The 18265-nt window shown below is 44.6% G+C and overlaps 1 protein-coding gene across 4 annotated transcripts in view; it reads right to left on the bottom strand.

The window, feature by feature from the left end:
- The window catches only part of TSPAN4 (tetraspanin 4), a 405186-nt gene that overhangs the window by 50115 nt on the left and 336806 nt on the right, over window positions 1-18265 (bottom strand). For all 4 annotated transcript variants that reach the window (XM_071761611.1, XM_071761610.1, XM_071761612.1 and 1 more), the window contains one exon: window positions 4556-4747. In XM_071761611.1, the coding sequence (XP_071617712.1) occupies window positions 4556-4747 (192 nt within the window). The remainder of the gene's footprint in view (window positions 1-4555; window positions 4748-18265) is intronic.

Here is an 18265-nt window from a genome sequence, read left to right as displayed (position 1 = left end):
TGTATTATTCTCTTCCTCTGGAAGCAGAAAAATAGGACTGTGCCTGTTCCTTAAGAGATTAATGAGGTATTGTCCTGGCTCTACAGAACCACTGAGTAACAACTATGTGCCAGCTCCTTTCTTGGTGGATTTCATCTAAGTCCTTTCAAGTCAGTAAAAGTGTGAAGCTTTAGGCTATCTTAAGATTCTCTTCAGAGGTAACACAAATCATTCCTGACTCCTGCATGCAGCTATGCAAAAATCTCATTTACAAATTAAACTTTACTTCTGCTTGTGACTTCCTTTCTTCAGCTACCCTCTGCTACTTAAAACTTTTTGTCTATCCTCCTCTCTTTCAGAAGTCAGTGGCAAATGCCAGAGGGAAGCAATTATTATCATTTACACCTAACATCACAGCAGCCTAATTCCAAACAGCTTACAGCTTTGCTTTGACAACCCAATACAAATGTCATATGTGGAGAGCACAAAGAGGATCAGAGCCTCAGCTGCTCTGCAACCTCAAGAATGAAATATGAATAGGCTGAAAAGTCTCTTTGATACTCTGCATTTCCCATGCACTCCAGCAGCCTCCTTAGGAAATCTCCTCCCTTACCACAGCATTGAACAGCAGCACTATTTAGAAGGCAAAACCCAAACACAAGCATTCTGCTGTGCTTAACACCACCTCAAATTCTGCTCCTCCAACACAGGGGGGTTCACACAGTAATTCTTCCTGCCCTGCTCCCTTTCAGGCCATTTTAGGATTCTAGGAGTGCTCCATGCCCACTGCAGGATCTCCAGTGTATTCCTCAAACCACCCATACCAGTAAGAGCAGCACATGCTCCCAGCTCCATCCTTCCTCAGCTTGTCACTGCCACCACCTTTCCTCTTAGGAACCAGGACAAGAGGTGCTCCTCTTGCATGGGAGATTTTTCTTTCCAGCCCCTGCAGGCATCTTCCAGGTGATCTTAAGGGTGTGATTTCAGAGCAGGAGGTGACAGGAATGCAGCAGAGGTATCTGGAGAACCAGGTGGCATTCACATAGTCTTTAATTCCCATCTCTTGTCATCCTCAGCACCCCAGACTTTCTGCCCCCCAGAATCAAGCAGGGGAAAGGGGGAGCTCAGTGAGCCCTGATGCTCCTGAGAGACACACAGCAGTGTTGTGCTCAGCAAAGCCAGGTTGGAGCCAGGTTAGAACTTTGAGCATCTGCCATCCCAGCATGACAGCTTCCCTGGGTAATCCTCCAGCTTGGTTTATTCCACTTCTTTTTCTTCTTGTCTATTCCAAGCCTCATTTCTTCAGACTTTTGCATACAGAAACAGGCAAGGGATACAACATCCTAGCTTTGACTTCTTGCCAAGTATGAGATGGCCTCCATCAGTCCCTCTTAAACACCTGTGCAGCCAGACTTCAGTTGCTGTTTGTCTATCAAAATTAGAACTTACAAAAACGTAAGAAGAAGTCAGGAAAAGCCACCTAAACCAAGTGCTACACAAGAGGATTTGGTAGTGACACCAGGGATAAACAAGACAACCTCCACCAGTTGCTGTCCCATTTGTGCTAATACCACCTGAAGACACAAATTTCAAGAACTGGGTTCAGAAAGCAACCTTAGCTAGACCAGGACCAAAGCCAGTTGGCAAATTGGAGATTGTTCTGGGCTGAAGTGGCCCCGTTTGCAGCTGAGGAGGAAGGGTCCCAGGGGGGAGAAGCTGCTGCAAGCTCTTCCCAAAGGTCTGAGCCCAGCCCTGGGGGATGGGGAGGGCATCAGTGCCCATGGAGGGGGCTCTGCACCCATCAGTGCCAAAGGAAGGGGTCTCTGCACCCATCAGTGCCCATGGAGGGGTCTCTGCACCCATCAGTGCCCATGGAGGGGGCTCTGCATTATTCCCCTCTGCACATTCAAGAGGGGAAATGGGTGACTGAGACCTCAGAGGAGAGAGGGGGGACAGAACAATCCCAGAGGAGAGCAATGCTGGGGCAGAGAGATCAAGGTCAGTGAAGAAGGAGAGGGAGAAGGTGCCTGAACTCAGGGGCCTCTGATAAACTGGTTTTTCCTCAACTTGGGTCTGTTTTGCCCATGCTCCTGACTGGTGAGTGGAAGCCTCCAGGTCCTTGTCCTTTGTTACCTGTTGGGCTCAAACCACACCAGGGATAGAGAGAGGAGTGTAAGGACTCCATCCTGCAGAGCCTGCTCAACACCCAAGGTTCCAAATGCTTCCTAGCTTTAGTAGTTTGATGGGAAACCCCATCACATCCTAGCTGAAAAAAACAAACAAGAAACAATAACCAAGCCAGTCCTTTTAAAGAGAAGGGGGGTTCTCAGGGATGTTTAACAGAAAACCCCAATATTTTGAGAGGAAGTAATTTTCATTTTAGCAGAACACAGTGTTGAGAAAACCTTTGAAATCAGAAATGAAGAAATGTAGCAACCACACACCCTAAGAACTGCCTTGGTTTGATGCCCAGCCAGTTCTTTTGTTCAAGCATTTATTTTGCTGTCTACCTTACCTAGAAAACCAGGAGCTGGTTAATGCCCCAGCATTTCAACTCTATCAAACACCAGTCATACAGAACCAGGAATTTGGGGAAGACTAAAAAACCTACATGATAAAGCTCTGCTTCCAGAAAACTTCCAAAGGGATAGACTCAACACAAGAACTCAAGAGCTAAAAATCTCACTGGTATTTAATGCACACTGAGCAAAGTTACTCTGGACTAAACAAAAAGTTATTTCAATGTAGGTTGATGAAACTGTATTTCAGCCCACTATGGTTGAGCTTATTCAGAACTGAAGTAGCTGTAATTAGCTCTAACACCAGAGCTAAATCAAAGAAAACTGAGTAAAATGGAGACACCACCAAATGGAGACAAAGGTAAGGACAGGCAGAGTGAAATAAATGCTGGTACCAGAGCAGATCCAGCTTCTCAGTTCCTCCCATGCAAAGACTTCCTAAATGAATTTGGATTTTTTAACTTGATCCCTCAAGTTCAGCCCTGAGATCATGTACTGAAGGGCATGAGGTTGGTCCTGCAGAGGGGCAGAACCCCCAAGCCTTGGGTTTTCATCCAGGGCTGGCTGAGTACATTGCCCAGGCAGCAGCAGGGAGAGGTGATCTGGGGAGCCCCAGCCCTTGCCAAAGCAGTGATGTGACCAACAAAATCCATACAAGCTGAAATTCTTCCAGTACTGAGGACTGACTGCCAGATCCTGACACAAGAGATGACACTGCTGGTCACACCTGAGCTGGGACTGCACCCAACAAAGCACAAAAACCTGATTAATTTGGTTCATGTAAGATGCAGCATGGGACTCAGCACCCTGTGGACTCCTGCTGCATTGGTACTGAAGCTGTAATTGGGGCTGCCTGGCCTGGCACTGCCTCCCCAGAGTGGGGATTTATGGGTTGTTAGAGCTGCTGAGGACTTTCAGCCACAGATTCTGACTTCAGCCTTCTCAGTAAAAATTTCCACTAACAAGTTTGCTTTCATTTCAATTTATGGGGTTCTTTTTCATTTCTAACCACCCACCTGCCACATAAACAGCCCTTGGTAGCCCAGCCTGGCTGGTCCTGGCTGGTACCAGTTAAATGTCAGCAGAAACAACTGATTAAGGCAGGGGTCTGGAGAGAGTCCTCTACTGAGGCTTGGAATCTCACAGTCACTTAAAGATATTTTGAGTGATTTTTTTTCTTGGGGGCTGTGTGCCTTGACCCACTCTGCAGTTCTCAGGGAAGCACAAACACTATGTGAAGCATGGTGAGGAACAGCCTTTTACAGAGGAATCACCAGCTCACCAAACTAAAGCCCTCTGAGGTTTTGCTGAAGCCCTGGACTATAGCAGCAAGATCACCTCACTTCTGCTCTTCAGTTGACCAGGATCCAAAATCTATATAAACAGCTACAGCAGGCACTCATGGCTCAAAGTCCAGCTTTGATTGGCATTAAATTACATTTGGCTAAATGCACCAGGGATGGAGCTCAAGTCTGTTAAATCATGGACAGCTGGTACCTTATTAAATCTTTAATTTCACAGCAATCTCTTGGTGCTGGTACCTTTGCTTCCTGACATCTCAGCCTTTTGAGTGTTAATGATTGGCAAAATGAGTACAGCCAAACCTGAAGGACTTCATTACCAATTTAAATTTAAAAAATCAACCTCTTCACAATATTTTCTGCTTATATTTATCTTTCTGCCTAGGACTTCAGGTCATCAGCCCCATCAAGGTAGATCTTAGGAGTAGCCACCCAGCAAAGCTGAGCTAAAAATAGTTCAGGGGTATAATGCCAAAGATGTCTTCACAAATCATCTTCTCTGCAGAGCTGAAGGAAACCACCACCACCACCACTCACCATCCTGCAGGGCTCAGCCTCCAAGCACAGGTTTAAAGCATGGCCAGGAATGATCTAACAGCCCCTTGGAGCTACCAAAGACTCATTCAGGGATGGCTCAGAGCTCATCCATGCCAAGTGGGCAACTTCTGATGGAATAGAGGAAATGTAACATGCACTGGGACAGCCCCAGCAGCTCGAGGCAGCAAACACTGCAGCAGCAGAGAGGGGAATACTCACACTCAGCAGGAGGCACTTGTTTTCTTTGATGGCACCTATGCAGCCCACGAAGCCAATGACCAAGACACATGTCCCTGTGACAATCAGCAGGTTGGCAGCTGACAGGGATGGGAAAGAAGAGGAGAGGGTGGCAAAGTTCCCTTGGGTGACAGCCAGCCAGATGCCTACTCCAAGGATTCCACAGCCTCCCAACTGGGAAAATAAAGAGAAAAAGAGAAATTTAGTTACACTGATATTAATTCATATCAATATGGAAGCAGTAGAACAGCTGTGCTGGGGTAAATCCAGCAGTCACACCTGCAAAGAAATGAACTATCCCTGTGGAACTTTCAGTAGGGAAAACAGAAAAATGAGAAAGAAATAAAATTTGTGGAGGGGGGAACTCATCAGTAAGATGCAACACTCAAGAAAAAGACTCAGATTTCCCAAAGCCGAGACATGAAGTCAAATATCAGGTCTCCTCTCTAGTGAAAAAGGAGAGGAAAGGAGAAACTCCCAAAGGTTTGGATCTCAAAGGGAGTGAAAAAATCCATATCCTATTTAGGTACCCCAGAAAACTGCCCAGAATGGCTGAAGCACTTGGATCCCCTGTTCTTCCCATCCCAATACCCCACCTCCTGTCCTCATCACATCCCATAAACAACCCCAGAGCATCCCCTGGCAGGACACCTACCAGTTCTTCAGTTCTAGTCCAAGGTCCAGGCTCCCTTGGAAGCAAAAGAGCATTTAGAGTGTACAGGGGACAGAGGAGGAATGATCCCTCCTAGAATATTAAAATTAAACTCCTAATGTGGTCACAGGTTTGGTTACTCAGTTCCCAGCTGAGGACTTGGCTGGTTTAGAAGTTTGAAAGGGAAGCAGCAGTGCAGGGAACAGCCACCCAAAATCATAACATTAAAAATTATTATACACACAAGGAACTTTTTTAGAAGGCAAATGTTTATAAGCACTATCCTTAGAATTGCCAGGAAGCCTGCAGAATTTTAACAATCTGAGGAAAGCTGAGCAATGGGATAGAATTAAAGCAAAGCTAATGGTGCATTATTCTACTGTCACACAGCAGAGCATCACTTGGGGTTCTTTCTTGCCTGCTGTTCCTCTACAATAACCAGATTTTATTGAGTTTTGTAACTGCACTTTATTATCCAAATCAATTAAAGGTTAGGAAAGAAATTTTGATCATAGGGAAGTAAGGCAGACTTAGGAGGATAGCTGGGAGGACAGCAGGATGGCACCTGGGAAAGGCCATGCCCTGACCTACCCACTGGGGACCCCTCCCTGCTACTCCCACTTCCAGACCAGGACCTTTAATATGGCCCCAAATGACTGAAGAATAACCAGGGAGAGGAGGGGAAAGAATGCTTAGAGAAGGGAAGAATCATTCAGGGTAACTGAAGGGATATAAGCAAAAGCTATCAATGATGGCCCAAGTTAAAAATGAGGGAAAAAATTATTTTTAGAAATTATTTTAATTAAATTTAATTTAATTATTTTAATTAAATTCCTTGAAATGGGAATAAAACTGCAAAGGCCCCCTGGACTACAGAGCAGTACTGAAGGAGAGGTGGCAGACATTAAACCTGAGCTGGTCAGAACACTGAAATCCAGTCAGGACTTGCACTGGCTGAGGGATGGGAAGCACAACTCTGGTTCTGCCTCCACAGCCTGGGGGATGCTCTGCCCCAAAATCAGCTGCAGAGCCAGGGGCAGCACAGGGAGGCTGCACAATTTGTGTAGAAAGCCCCAGAAAGGCAGCAGGGGCTGCAAGATTATTAACTTCAGAATAAATTGAAGAGCATCACTGGAGGCAGCTCAGCAGTGTGCTGACATCTACACCTGCAGTTTTTGCTAGGGGAGGTGGGACTTGCTGTGTTTGGTAGAGGTGAGACCTGCTTGCTGCTCCTCCCTTGCCCACTAAATTCTTCTTGATGTTGCACATCCATACATGCAGAGTGCTCCTGATATTGTGGCCCTGAGGAGATTTGAAAGAACCAAAAAAAAAAAAAAAAAAGGGATTTTTCAATTTCATCTGCTCCTTCCAAAAGTCATTTGTGTCTGTGGGAAGTGGGAATCCAGCAGTGGCACAAAACATCCCAATGCCAGCAGAAGGGATCACTTAGGTCAGGAGCATTTCAGGGCAGTTGGTCAGCAGCACCTCCCTACATTACCCCTGATCAGAAAGACATTAATATACTTTCTCCAGCAGCTCATGATCCTCCTCATTTTGAAGAGATGAGGCACAGCTCTTTCTCAGGTTGATGAACCAAACCTTGAAATGCAGAAAGCATGAAACCACCTGGCTCCAACCAGATTTCACATCATGCTGCTTAGGACATGTCAGTCCATGCCCCTCCTTAGCTCTGCCCTGTTTCCTCTGCCCACACCAGAATGTCCCCTTGGATCAAGCCATACCAGGCTGAGAAACAAGAGGTGCTCTTTAAACTGCTCTTTAAAGCCCCCTTTTCACCCACGAAGGAAGGAAGCACCCCACAAAGTCTCCCCCCAGTGACCACAACAATGCTGAAGCACCTGGTTAAGGAAATGCTTAAGGGAACCAAGACCCCCCAGGACAGCCAGAGGGGCCTTTCCAAGCCTAGCAAAGCATCTGCTGTTCCCACACATTTCCAAAAGTCACACACACCCCATCATTCTGAGCAGAACCTCAGTGTCATTCCCAGTCTGGGATCCAGGGATCAGAGGGATCACACTTCTTTGTACCAGGTGAGAGCAAACAGCAAACTATTGCAGTGAGTTCTGTGCTGCCTCTCTGGATTAAAGTTCTTTGTCCTGGTTTCTAAGGAGCTGTTAAACGATGGATAATTTTATTTAGTTATTTACTATGTTCCCTTTCCTCCACTTTTTCTCTCCCTATCCCGTTCCCAGTCCCTGCTTGTGCCAGTCAGAAGCAAAGTGATGAGAAGGCAGATCCTGATAAAACAAAACCATAAACAGGGCTACTCCTGGCTATCTGGAGACTTCATGCAAACAGCAAAGCTGTCACAGTTAAAAGAGAAAATATCAGACCAAAAATATTAGAAATTAGTTTACAGCTTGAACCTGATCTATTGGCAACCAAACTTGAGTTTCCATTGACTCCATGTGGTGAGTGCAGGGCTGAGTTTAAAAAAAAAAAGCAAACACCACAAATCCCCCTAAAAGATGTCAGGCTGCTGACACCACTTTGTTTTTAAAATTCCCTTGTGAAAAGCTTAACACATTATTTACTTAATTGAGCATGATAATCCCCTCTCTTTACTGAGAGAGGACACAAAATCCAAAACAAAATCTGATTCCTCTTAATTTTTTTTCCAACAACAACAAAAAAAGTTTGCATTTTTTTGGTAAAAGCTTTTTCCTAAGGCTCAAAGAGAAGGGATGGTGTTATAGCCCTAAGACTTAGGACACAGTAAAGCACAGAGAGGTTTGAGTTCCAGGCAGGACCTCAATGTAAACCTCCAGCAGAGGTTTAATGTGTCTGTGTCTGAGCTGCAAAATCCTGAGCACAGAGTCCTGATTCTTTGCAAACTGGGGGCTCTGCAGTTGGCTGAGGAAGGAGCAGCTCATTCCCATGAAGACAAACTGCTCATAGGCATTTATCCAGCAGAATTAAGCAGTAAAGCAGGTGGCTTACTCTAAAACACAGATTCAGTCTCTCCCTCCTAACCCAAGAACTACACAGACACGTGTGCCACTTGCTCTCTTGACAGAAAAGCTGCCCCATAGCATTAGATCCCTCAAATTGTCCTAATGGGCTAGAAAATAAATTATTCAGACTTCAGTGCACACATAGAGAATTGATCTTAAATTATGGTAAACAAAGTAATCCCAAACAGCCCTGGATATATGCATGATGTTGGAGAATTACTGATGCCATGCTCCTAAAATACTGCAGGAGAAATTGTCTCATTGGTCATGATAATGGTGGTGCTGTCTTTAAGAGGGTTTTTTATTGATTTTATTACATGGAGAGTGCATCTAATCAAGGCTTCTCATGTTGTATCTGATTCAGATCTACACATCAGACTTTCTTTTGGATAAAATAATTCCCTGTGCATTAAAATAAAAACAGAATTTAGTAAGTGGAAGGTATGACTTGTTGTAATTAAACTCACTCAGTTTGGAGGGGTTTCTAACCCAGTCTTTCCATACTCAGACTGGAAGGGCTTTCTCAGTCCCACAGTTACTCTTGCCTCCCCATCTAACTATGGTGTAGGAGGATACTATGGAAAAATCAAGATATTAACAGTAGTGATGTGAACATTATCCAGGAAATATTCTGTAATGTAAGAAATACCTAAATTACTGTTCCTCTGAGCCAGACACACAGAGGAGGTGCAAATGGAAGAGACATTTACACTGACAGCATCAAATTTGGGTCGAGGATCTTGCATGGAAGAAGCAGGAGTGGTGTGAGAATGCAGAGGCTGCAGTGCTCCATGCAACCACATCCAAAAAAATACTGGGTGCAGCTGCCTGCCTGGGAGTCAGGAACAGCCACTTCTGGAAAACAACTCCAAACACACCCCCTACTTCCAGAAAATGCCTTCAAACCAGCAGTAAAAAGGTGTAGGAAGTGGGGAGTGAAGGCCCTTCCTACCTTTAGCATCATGAGGCTCTGGAGCTCTGTAGTGCAGGGCTGATGGGTATGAGCAGACCTCATGGAATGGTGATGGACTGAGCTGTGCCATTTGAGCAATAATTTAAAACAAATAAGGAAAAAATATTGAAAAAAGATCAGAGAGTAGTGACTTCCTGGGAGTGAAGAGACTGGGCCAGCAGTAATCCATAAACATCAACAGGGATTGGGAAAGGTGAACAGAGGATTATCACTCATTATTATTGAGATTAAAAAAGCTGGAGGCTAGCTGGTCTACAGGCTGAAAACCAATAAAAGCAAGTACTTCCTCACCAAAAATTTAATTAAATCCTGGAATTCATTGCCACAGAGTTTTGTGGGTGTCAAAACATCAGCAGGTTCAAAAAGGGATTACACAAATCAAGGGCAATGTATCCTAGTATTTATTAAAAATTGATATTTTGGAGCCTCTGCAGGGAAGACCTTTACCCATTAATCTGAGCAGCTGGTAAAAATGGCCCTGCTCTCTTTCCTTTTTTCTCATTTTCTCTCTAAGCGACCATGACCAATAATAGGGTGCTCAGCTAGATGAAATTTTTTCAGCATTATGGGCATTTGTATGTTCTGCTTACTTCACTCTCTTTCCCTCCCTAGTTTTAACGTTCACCTACAGTTTGAATTTAATTTTTTGCTTGCTTGCTTGCTTTGCTTTGCTTGGCACGAGCCTGTTTTCAGAGTCAAGGTTATGGATACAGACAACAATCAGAGTTAATTCCCTGTATCTCCTTACCTACACACCATACTCCTGCTTTTGTATATGCAAAGCATATCTTACTTCAAACCAAAATGTAGAAATCTGATCATACATCGAATTTTGAAGCATATTTCCCTCAGATCCATTGGACCTTTAAGAGCCACATTTCTTTTCCATAAGGATATGCAGACTCTTCTCTCTCAGCCTTAGCAAAGCTGGAGTAAGACTTACTAACCTCTACTCATCCAGACCACGAGATTTGTTGCAGTTCTTTTACTGCAGTACAATTAATAAATAAATAAAGTATGATGTTATCTCTTCACACTCATGCATTTCCTTCTCCTCTGCAGTCCTGCCCTCTGTTCTTGCAGCCACGTACCAGGTTTTCAGTAATGCTGATGGAATTGGAGCAAAGTCTCAGCTATCATTACTCCAGAGCTGTAATTTGTATAAAAAAATTAATGACACCTGAGTTTACAGATCTTCTAGATCACTGTAAAAATTCCTGATTTTCCACTTCAGGGATTAAGCAGCCTGGCTGAATGCAAGTAAATCCTTTCCACCTCATACTCCATCTGTAACACCTTGATGTGGGGCTGTCCCCTAAAAAAAGGCTTTTCAGAGAAGCATAAGAAGGGTAGAAAAGTCCCAAGTCTTGGGACTGACCTCAAAAGCCTGTTGACATGGGATTGCATCATAGGGTACATCAGGAGCTTGGTGCAGAAGGAGAAAAAAAAAAGAAAAATGAACCCTAAGTTTAAAGAATGTTTATCAACATGGCGACAGGCACTTTATATATATATAAATATTTATGTATGTATATATATATGTATATATATACTTATATAAATATACATCTATATATTTATGTATTCATGTTTATATTTATATTATATATTGATATATATCCCCCTCTGTAAAAGGGAACCCCTGAGGAAATCCTTTCCTCATTTAATTCCGATGGGTTCATGGCTCTGTTGCTCCTCAGACAGATCTACTCCCAACTCCTACTGAATGCTCCATCCAGCAGACATTATTCCACAAATTACACACCAGGGATTGATGCTGCTCTGCTCCCTGACTACGTATGTTCATTCCCAACAACACCTACCCTGCAGCACCTTCTCTCCTGTCAGAATTTTATTTCACTCCATTAAGTTCCTCTTCTGAACTCTTTCACCACTGTGTCTGTGACTCACAGAAGATGCTTGACCAGAGCCCAACAGAGTGAAGCACAAAGCATTTCAAACGCCAATCCCTCCAGCTCTGCACATAAGCAGTAAAACTTTATTTAAATGTATTAAATGTTTTAAATGTTTTAAGTATGAAACTCCCGGTCTGGCCTTGCCAACCCGAGCTCTTTTCACTTGGCCTCCAAACCACTTTCAAACAGAGGAGCCCCGGGAGGGAGGGCCCCAGCCCTGCCTCATGTCAGACTGGATCATTTAAAAGCAGATATAAATAACACTTTCTTCCCTGAACTTCCCTGCACCTCCGGGAAGTGTCAGTGCAGACAAAGGGGCAGCTCAGGGATGCTCCAGGTGCAGGCCCAGTCGGTAACAAAGGGACCTGAGGTCTCTCCCTCCCCTCTGCCATTTCAGGATGGGGAGGAGGAACCCACCTCAAGCCTCCTGGGTCAGGACAAGGACCTGGAGGGCTCCACTAAAATTACAGCCACAAGCAAAATTTTATCACTAATCAAACCAAAACCAGGCAAAGGGAAAACACAAACCAGAGCCTAAATCCTTCCCCCCACCCCTCTGTCCTTCCCAGGCCCAGATCCCCTGTTCTGCCATCTCTGCCTTCTCCCCCCACTGCACAGGGGACAGGCACAGCCTGCGCCTCACACCTTGTTCTCTGCTGCTCCTTCCTCTTCAGGGAGAAGGATTCCTCACAGTCTTTCCCTGCTCCATCGTGGGGATGGATCCTTCCCAGGGCACAAAGTCCTGCAGGAACCCCACCCGAGTCCCTCCTGCCAGGCACAGCTCCTCAGGAACCATCGCTCCAGAGTGGGCGGCCAAGGAGACACCGCAGCTTGGGAAGAGTTCCCTCCCTGGGATACAGGGACACAGCATCTCTTCCATGATCCATCCCGGGATACAGGGACACAGCACCTGCTCCATGATCCTCCCTGGGATACAGGGACACAGCACCTGCTCCATGATCCTCCCTGGGATACAGGAACACAGCACCTGCTCCATGATTCTCCTCCATGCCCACAGCTGCTCCAAGGTGATCCCTCACGGGCAGCAGATCCACACCACCTTCTCCACCGTGCTCCACCCCGATTCCCCATGGGCACAGGGGACAGGGGGACAGCTGCCATCTCACCTCAGGATGTTGGGAAAACTCCTTTCAGGCACCTTCTCCCTCTCCTTCCCCAGCAGCCTTGGTCTCTCCGCTCCAGCATTGCTCTCCTCAGGCTCCTTTCTCCCACCTCCTGCTTCCCCATCTCCAAGATGTTAATTCCAGAGGTGCAAATCCTTTGCTGAGGGATGGGCTGAGGCGGGTCAGGCATTTTGGAGCTCATCAGAACTATTCCCCTGAGCCACCCCCCTGGGGGTCCCTTCACTGCGACCGAAACCGGCACCGAGTCAACCCAGAAGTGGGCTCAGGGCTCTGCCAGCCAGAGGGACCTCCTGGGATTCCCACCCTCACCCTTTCTTGGAGAAGGAAAAGGCTCCCAACAACAACCTTGGCTTTGGGACATTCCATTCCACCTTGACAAAGACCAGGAATGTTTTTTATCAAACCAGGAAAGTACACAAACCAGACTTGGGAGCTCCAGATAGGCAAAGAAACACCACAAAAAGGGCACTGATTTTCACAGTGTCAGCACCAGAAACATGAAAAATGCTCCTTTTATCGGTTACCCCAGTGAGGATTGAGCTAAAGCCTTAAGAAATTCATTATTCTTCCCTGGCTGAGTTCCACCCCTAAACTGCAGTCTTACTGAAGCAAATTTCGGGAGGGTTGAAGCCATCAGAAGACAAATTTTCCAGCTGACACTCTGCTAATGGGAAAGGGAATAAAAAGTCACTCAGTTCATCCCTGCTGTTTTAAGAGTAGAGTTCTCCTACTCCCTTGCTCCTCTGAATCACAGTTATCTTTCAGCTCCAGTAACAGAAGAACTATACAGCCCTTATACACTTTAATACACCCTAAAACTGGTGTTTTCCTTTCATGGACTCAAAACTCACTGAAAGACATAAAACCTGTGCTCAGTCACATCCTTAGGCAGCAAAGCATTTAAGAACTTGTGCTTAACTGCCCCTGTCTATAATTAGTCACTTCTGTAGGGCATTTAATTGCCCCATACTGCAAATTCTTATCAGTGAGGATGCAAAAAGTTGCAGAAATAGAACAGGTGAGGATGACATAAAGGCAGCATTGGTGATAGAAGATTAAACATCATGACAGAATATTAAAATATGGTGATTATCAGAGCAACAAACATTGAAAACTTGCCTGAACTCTAATTCAAATTAGGGATTATGAGTAAAAACACTGTGTTAATGTCACTGAAACACAGAGCAAATACATGACAAGGCTGAATACATGGACACGAAAAGAGAAGGTCTGATTTCAGGTTATAATTTCAACTGCTGCCAAACTGAAAGTGTTAGAGCTTTTTCATCTGCTCCTCAAATGCAATTTCTAAATCCACCTGGGATGACTGTAATGAAAGGGATACAGTTGTAAGAGGAATACATGCACGAGGTCTGGAATCAGAATTCATTGAATGAAGTTAAAATATTAAAAAAAAAAATATGCCAAAATGGAAGAAAACCAGAGTGCTTTGGAGTCTCTGCTCTGCCCCAGCCATAAAAATAATACAGAATTTTTAAAGTGACTTTGTAGTATGAACTGGCAAAAGATAAAACCTGGAGCTCTGGATGCAATTTTAGTCACCTGCTGTATACACATTATGTACACAATAAATACACACCCTAAGTACAGGAAAAAAAGAGAAGAAAACAAAATGGTAACAGTTCGTCTTTTATACAACACAAAACCTGTGATTTCTGTAAAGGAGATTGCTGATGGAAAAAATTTACCTAAACTGTCTGGTGCCACGCTGGGACAAACTGAACAAAAATGAGGATAATGAGCATCAAACAGCTCTAGAGACCACAGCTGGGTTCACTGGCTTACCATAGATATCTCACATTGGATAAAATCCAGATTATTTGGTGTCTTTAGTGCTCTTCTTTCCCCTGGAGGCACTGGATTAGTTTAGAATAACAGGTACTGATTATTTAATCAGATGATGAGGGTCACATAAAAAACAAAGATAAAACCAAATTTCTTAAGGAATAGAGGGATGGCAGAGATTATCTTTCTAGCTCATGTTACTCAAATATCTTTTAAAAATCTGTGCTAACAGAAGAGTCTACAGGAAAATTAAATGCAAAGCATTTTCATATTGCATGTTTAATCCATTCACAGAGGTATGTAGATAGCAGAGGGCTGGTTGCTATAGAGACTTCCCCAGTGAATATAGATACTACAGTTGAAATGCAAAATTATTTGAGTATCTCAAAAAGAAAATTGCTGATACTGTGTATAAAAATGACAACAGGTAAAGCTGATATCCCCACTCAAATAAAGCTTCTGAAAATAAGCACCTTGACTAAACCAGTGTTTGATCAAATACTCTGAACAAAGAATCCCCTGCAATGCACCCTGGCAAACACTGGATTTAGGTCTGGAAGTTGAATGGGATCACCAAAAGTCTCTGGTTTCAGTCCTGGAATGGGGGGCAGGTGGCTTCCAGTAACTTGTTTGACTCTCTGTCTCGAGGATGGTTTTAAGAGCAGCCTTCCCCTCAGATCCCAACTTGTGGTGATGGATTTCACTGGGATTCTGGTTAATTCTCCTGGTGGAGACCCTTTCAAGGACAAAGTGGTTTTCTTTGCAAGCATCCAGTCTGCAGACCAGAACGTGTCTTCTCCAGTCCCTGGAGAAGCTCCACACAGCTATGCAACACCCCCCCCTTCCATTCACCTTCCCAAATTTCACTCAGGAAGTGTCAAAAAGCATCCACAGGGTCACCACCCAACAGGGTCACCACCCAACAGGGTCACCACCCAATAGGGTCACCACCCAAGTGCTCTTAGTGCTGCCAGAGGGCTGAACATGGGGACCCCAGCAACATTCCCAGCAGGGACACTGCAGCTGTGACCAGGACAGACAAATCCTCCCTGCTGTAGGAAGTCCCTTCCCACTGTTTTCCAGATCCATCCCCAAAAAGCACAGGACTCCCAAGCTGACTCCTGGAATACCCAAATCTTCCCTTGAAGAGCTGAAGCCCTGCTGAGGAATGGAGTGCATCCCCAAAAGGACAAGGCAGGTTTGGGGAAGCAGGACTCAGCACCTACAAAGCTGTAGGACATGGCACAGGGACTCATGAAAACTCTCTAACTGCTGTTAATTAAGGAGCTTCTCCATATTCATGTTTACATTAAAGCTAAAGACACATTCCAGTCCTTAGCAGAACCCCACAACAGCATCAGTCAATGAAAGTAACATAAGGTGTTGGGTTTTCCTTGGGAACAAAACAGACTAAAAACCAGGTGGGAGTGCTGAGGCCTCCCAAACACAAGCTGTGAGCTGTCTGTGACCCTCTGCTTTTATTCCTATTTCCCCTCCCCACTGACAGCCTCTCTGCCCCATTTCCCAGTGAAAACCTATTACTCTCTAGGATGAACCCCCTGGCTGCCGTAAGAGCTCAGTGGACATTCACCATCTTAATACTCCTGCCTGTATTAAACCAAGCCAACCAACACCAAAACCAAGTGGGGCATCAAAGATGAAAAGAAATGCAAGGCTGGCTCCATGGGGGGCAGCAATGCCTACCAACAAAATGTCAAATACATGAAGGCAGAGTGAGACCTTTCTGAGGTTTAGTTTTCCGTGGGGTTGGGAGAGCAACCAAACTTGTGCACAGCATCAGGGTGCTGGTGAGAAGCCTTTTTTAACCAGTCCCATCTGGAAGCAGCTGAGGTGGTCACAGGAAGGGTCTAGAGATCCCTTAACAGACTTGTGAGCAGAACTCATACCCCTGTTACACAGAGCCTCACATCACAAAGCTCATCTTTCACTGAGCACCATCAGAAAGCCAAGTAAAACACATCCTGAATCTTTCATGGCTTCTCTTTAATGGATTGTTAATAATATTTGTACAGGCAAGCAAAGTATTTACCACCCTCACAACTGCTTAAAAACACCCTGTAAGAAGTCCCTTGTCACAGTGCTGTGACTGCAATAGCATCTCTCACTTCAGTAGTTCAAAAGCCTTGTCACAAAACCTGTTCTAATTGTGTGGGAGGACAAGAGAAAGCAAAGATTATTCCCTTGCTTTATGTTAGCAATTTTTAATGATTGTTTATTTATATTAGGCTTTGCTGTGCAATAGCACATCTGAGGCATTCCTGTACTCTTACTGGTTCTATTTATATACAATTGTACCCCAAGCCACCAACAAGCATGGGCAGTGTGCCATCAGTAATGAGTGCCACCTCAAACAGTCTTTTTTTGTGAGCTAATTATCCTCAAAGGAAACATTACAGTCCTTTCTTATCACCAACCAAATCTCTGCTATGGAAGTATTTCAGATGGTTTAGAATAAACACAGTTAGTTACACAGAGCATCCAGACAGAGCCCACGGAACTCCTTGCTTTCAGATTTTATTTTGCTTTTGCTTTTTCAAGGATTTGGGGCAATGAGTGCAAAGTCCATGAGGTACAATGGGTACAAATACTCCCCTTGAGCCTGTCCTAGCCATGACCTACAAACCACCTCTGGGCTCAGGAAGTCCTGACCTAAACCCCATCTTCTTTTGCCAAATGCTACAGGATACAACACACAAAGACTGCAAATATTTCTTCTACCTTCACATCCCTCTGAGCAGCCTTCAGACATCCACTGGGATTCAGGTCACCTAACTTGAGATGGCAGTGCTCGTGTCCACAAATCCAAGTGGTTCCTCCCAATCCCAGCCTGGCTACGGTGTCTGAATAGCTCCCAGACACCATTAATCCCATGGACCAGAAATTCCCTGGCCAAGACAGAACACCTGGAATTAGGGCAGCCTGGATCTCAGCTCCAATCCATCTGCCCACATGCTATGTCCTTTGCCACTGGGAAGAAACAGGCATCTCCAAAAGTTACTCCAGATTATCCTACAAGACACATCCAGGAAAAATCACCCTTTGGGAAAGCTTCTACACCTCCAGTGACTGCAGGGGAACCAGAGCAAACAGCACAGACCTGAACATAAAACCCCTCCCCTGCCCTCTTTCCTAAAGGACAGAAAAGATGAGTTTCTCTCTCCAAACATCAGGTCTTGAAGCTTCACAATCCCACCCCCCCTGAAGTAATTTGGAAATTAACTCATCCAGCCTTATTAAAAATATGTATTTTGGTTTTTTTTCTTCTTTGAGAGAAGATGGAGTGGTAGAAAGATGATATCACATGGGCATTAAACCCTCCTCATGTGTGTGCCTGTCCCCCCCACAGGAAGCATGAAGAGTCAAATGATGTCAGCTCAGCATCCCAGTCCATGAAACAGTTGTACTTTTGCATTTTTATGTTTGTCACTTTTTATTTCCACACTTTCTCCTGACATTCACAGGGAAAAAGCTTTTGGGTCTCTGCAGATCCTCAATCATCCTGTGCTGGGGCCTCATATGGGATGGAAACAAAGACTTCTGGCTCATCTAAAAATAAACTGTCATCTCCAACACTTTCTCAGCACAACCCTCCACCATAAAGCACTGCTACATAAATCTGGCTCCATAAATTATGTATCTTAAGGTTTTGCAGGCTCGCAGCAGTTTACCAATAAAAGTTCTGCAATAGCTGCTAAAAAAAAAGAGGACATAAAATCATTGCCAATGATGATAAACGATTAGGGCTTAATAACAATCAAGCTGAGAAAGCTGAAATGTCCACGGGGTGCATTGCAATTCAGATCTTACAGGTGGAAAAATAAAAAGTTTTCAAATATAAATGTTACAGTCTATTTACAAATATAAATATACAGCTTTCAGCAAAGATAGGAAGTATAGGGAAGGGCCTTGTGACACCAGGCTGTGGACTGATCCTAGGAAGTCCCCCAACACAAAATGGTGGAATTTATTGCAAATTTAACAGGCAGAATAAATGAGCCTCACAGCAGAGACTGTTGCAGTTTGTCAGTGCTGGCTGGAACAGGTCTGATTAGAAAATAAAATCAGAGACACACGTTGGGAGTGGGATAGAAAACCAAGTCAAACATTGAGAAGCATGATTTATCCAAACAGGAACAAGAGGATATTTTGGATAGTGAACCATAGCTTTGGGTTAACTACAAAATGTTCAGGGTTGGAAGGGACC

Source organism: Heliangelus exortis, chromosome 18 (genome assembly GCF_036169615.1).
Source record: "Heliangelus exortis chromosome 18, bHelExo1.hap1, whole genome shotgun sequence".
NCBI lineage: Eukaryota > Metazoa > Chordata > Aves > Apodiformes > Trochilidae > Heliangelus > Heliangelus exortis.
Note: the sequence above shows the minus strand (reverse complement) of the source record. Positions and strands in the feature narration are given on the sequence as shown.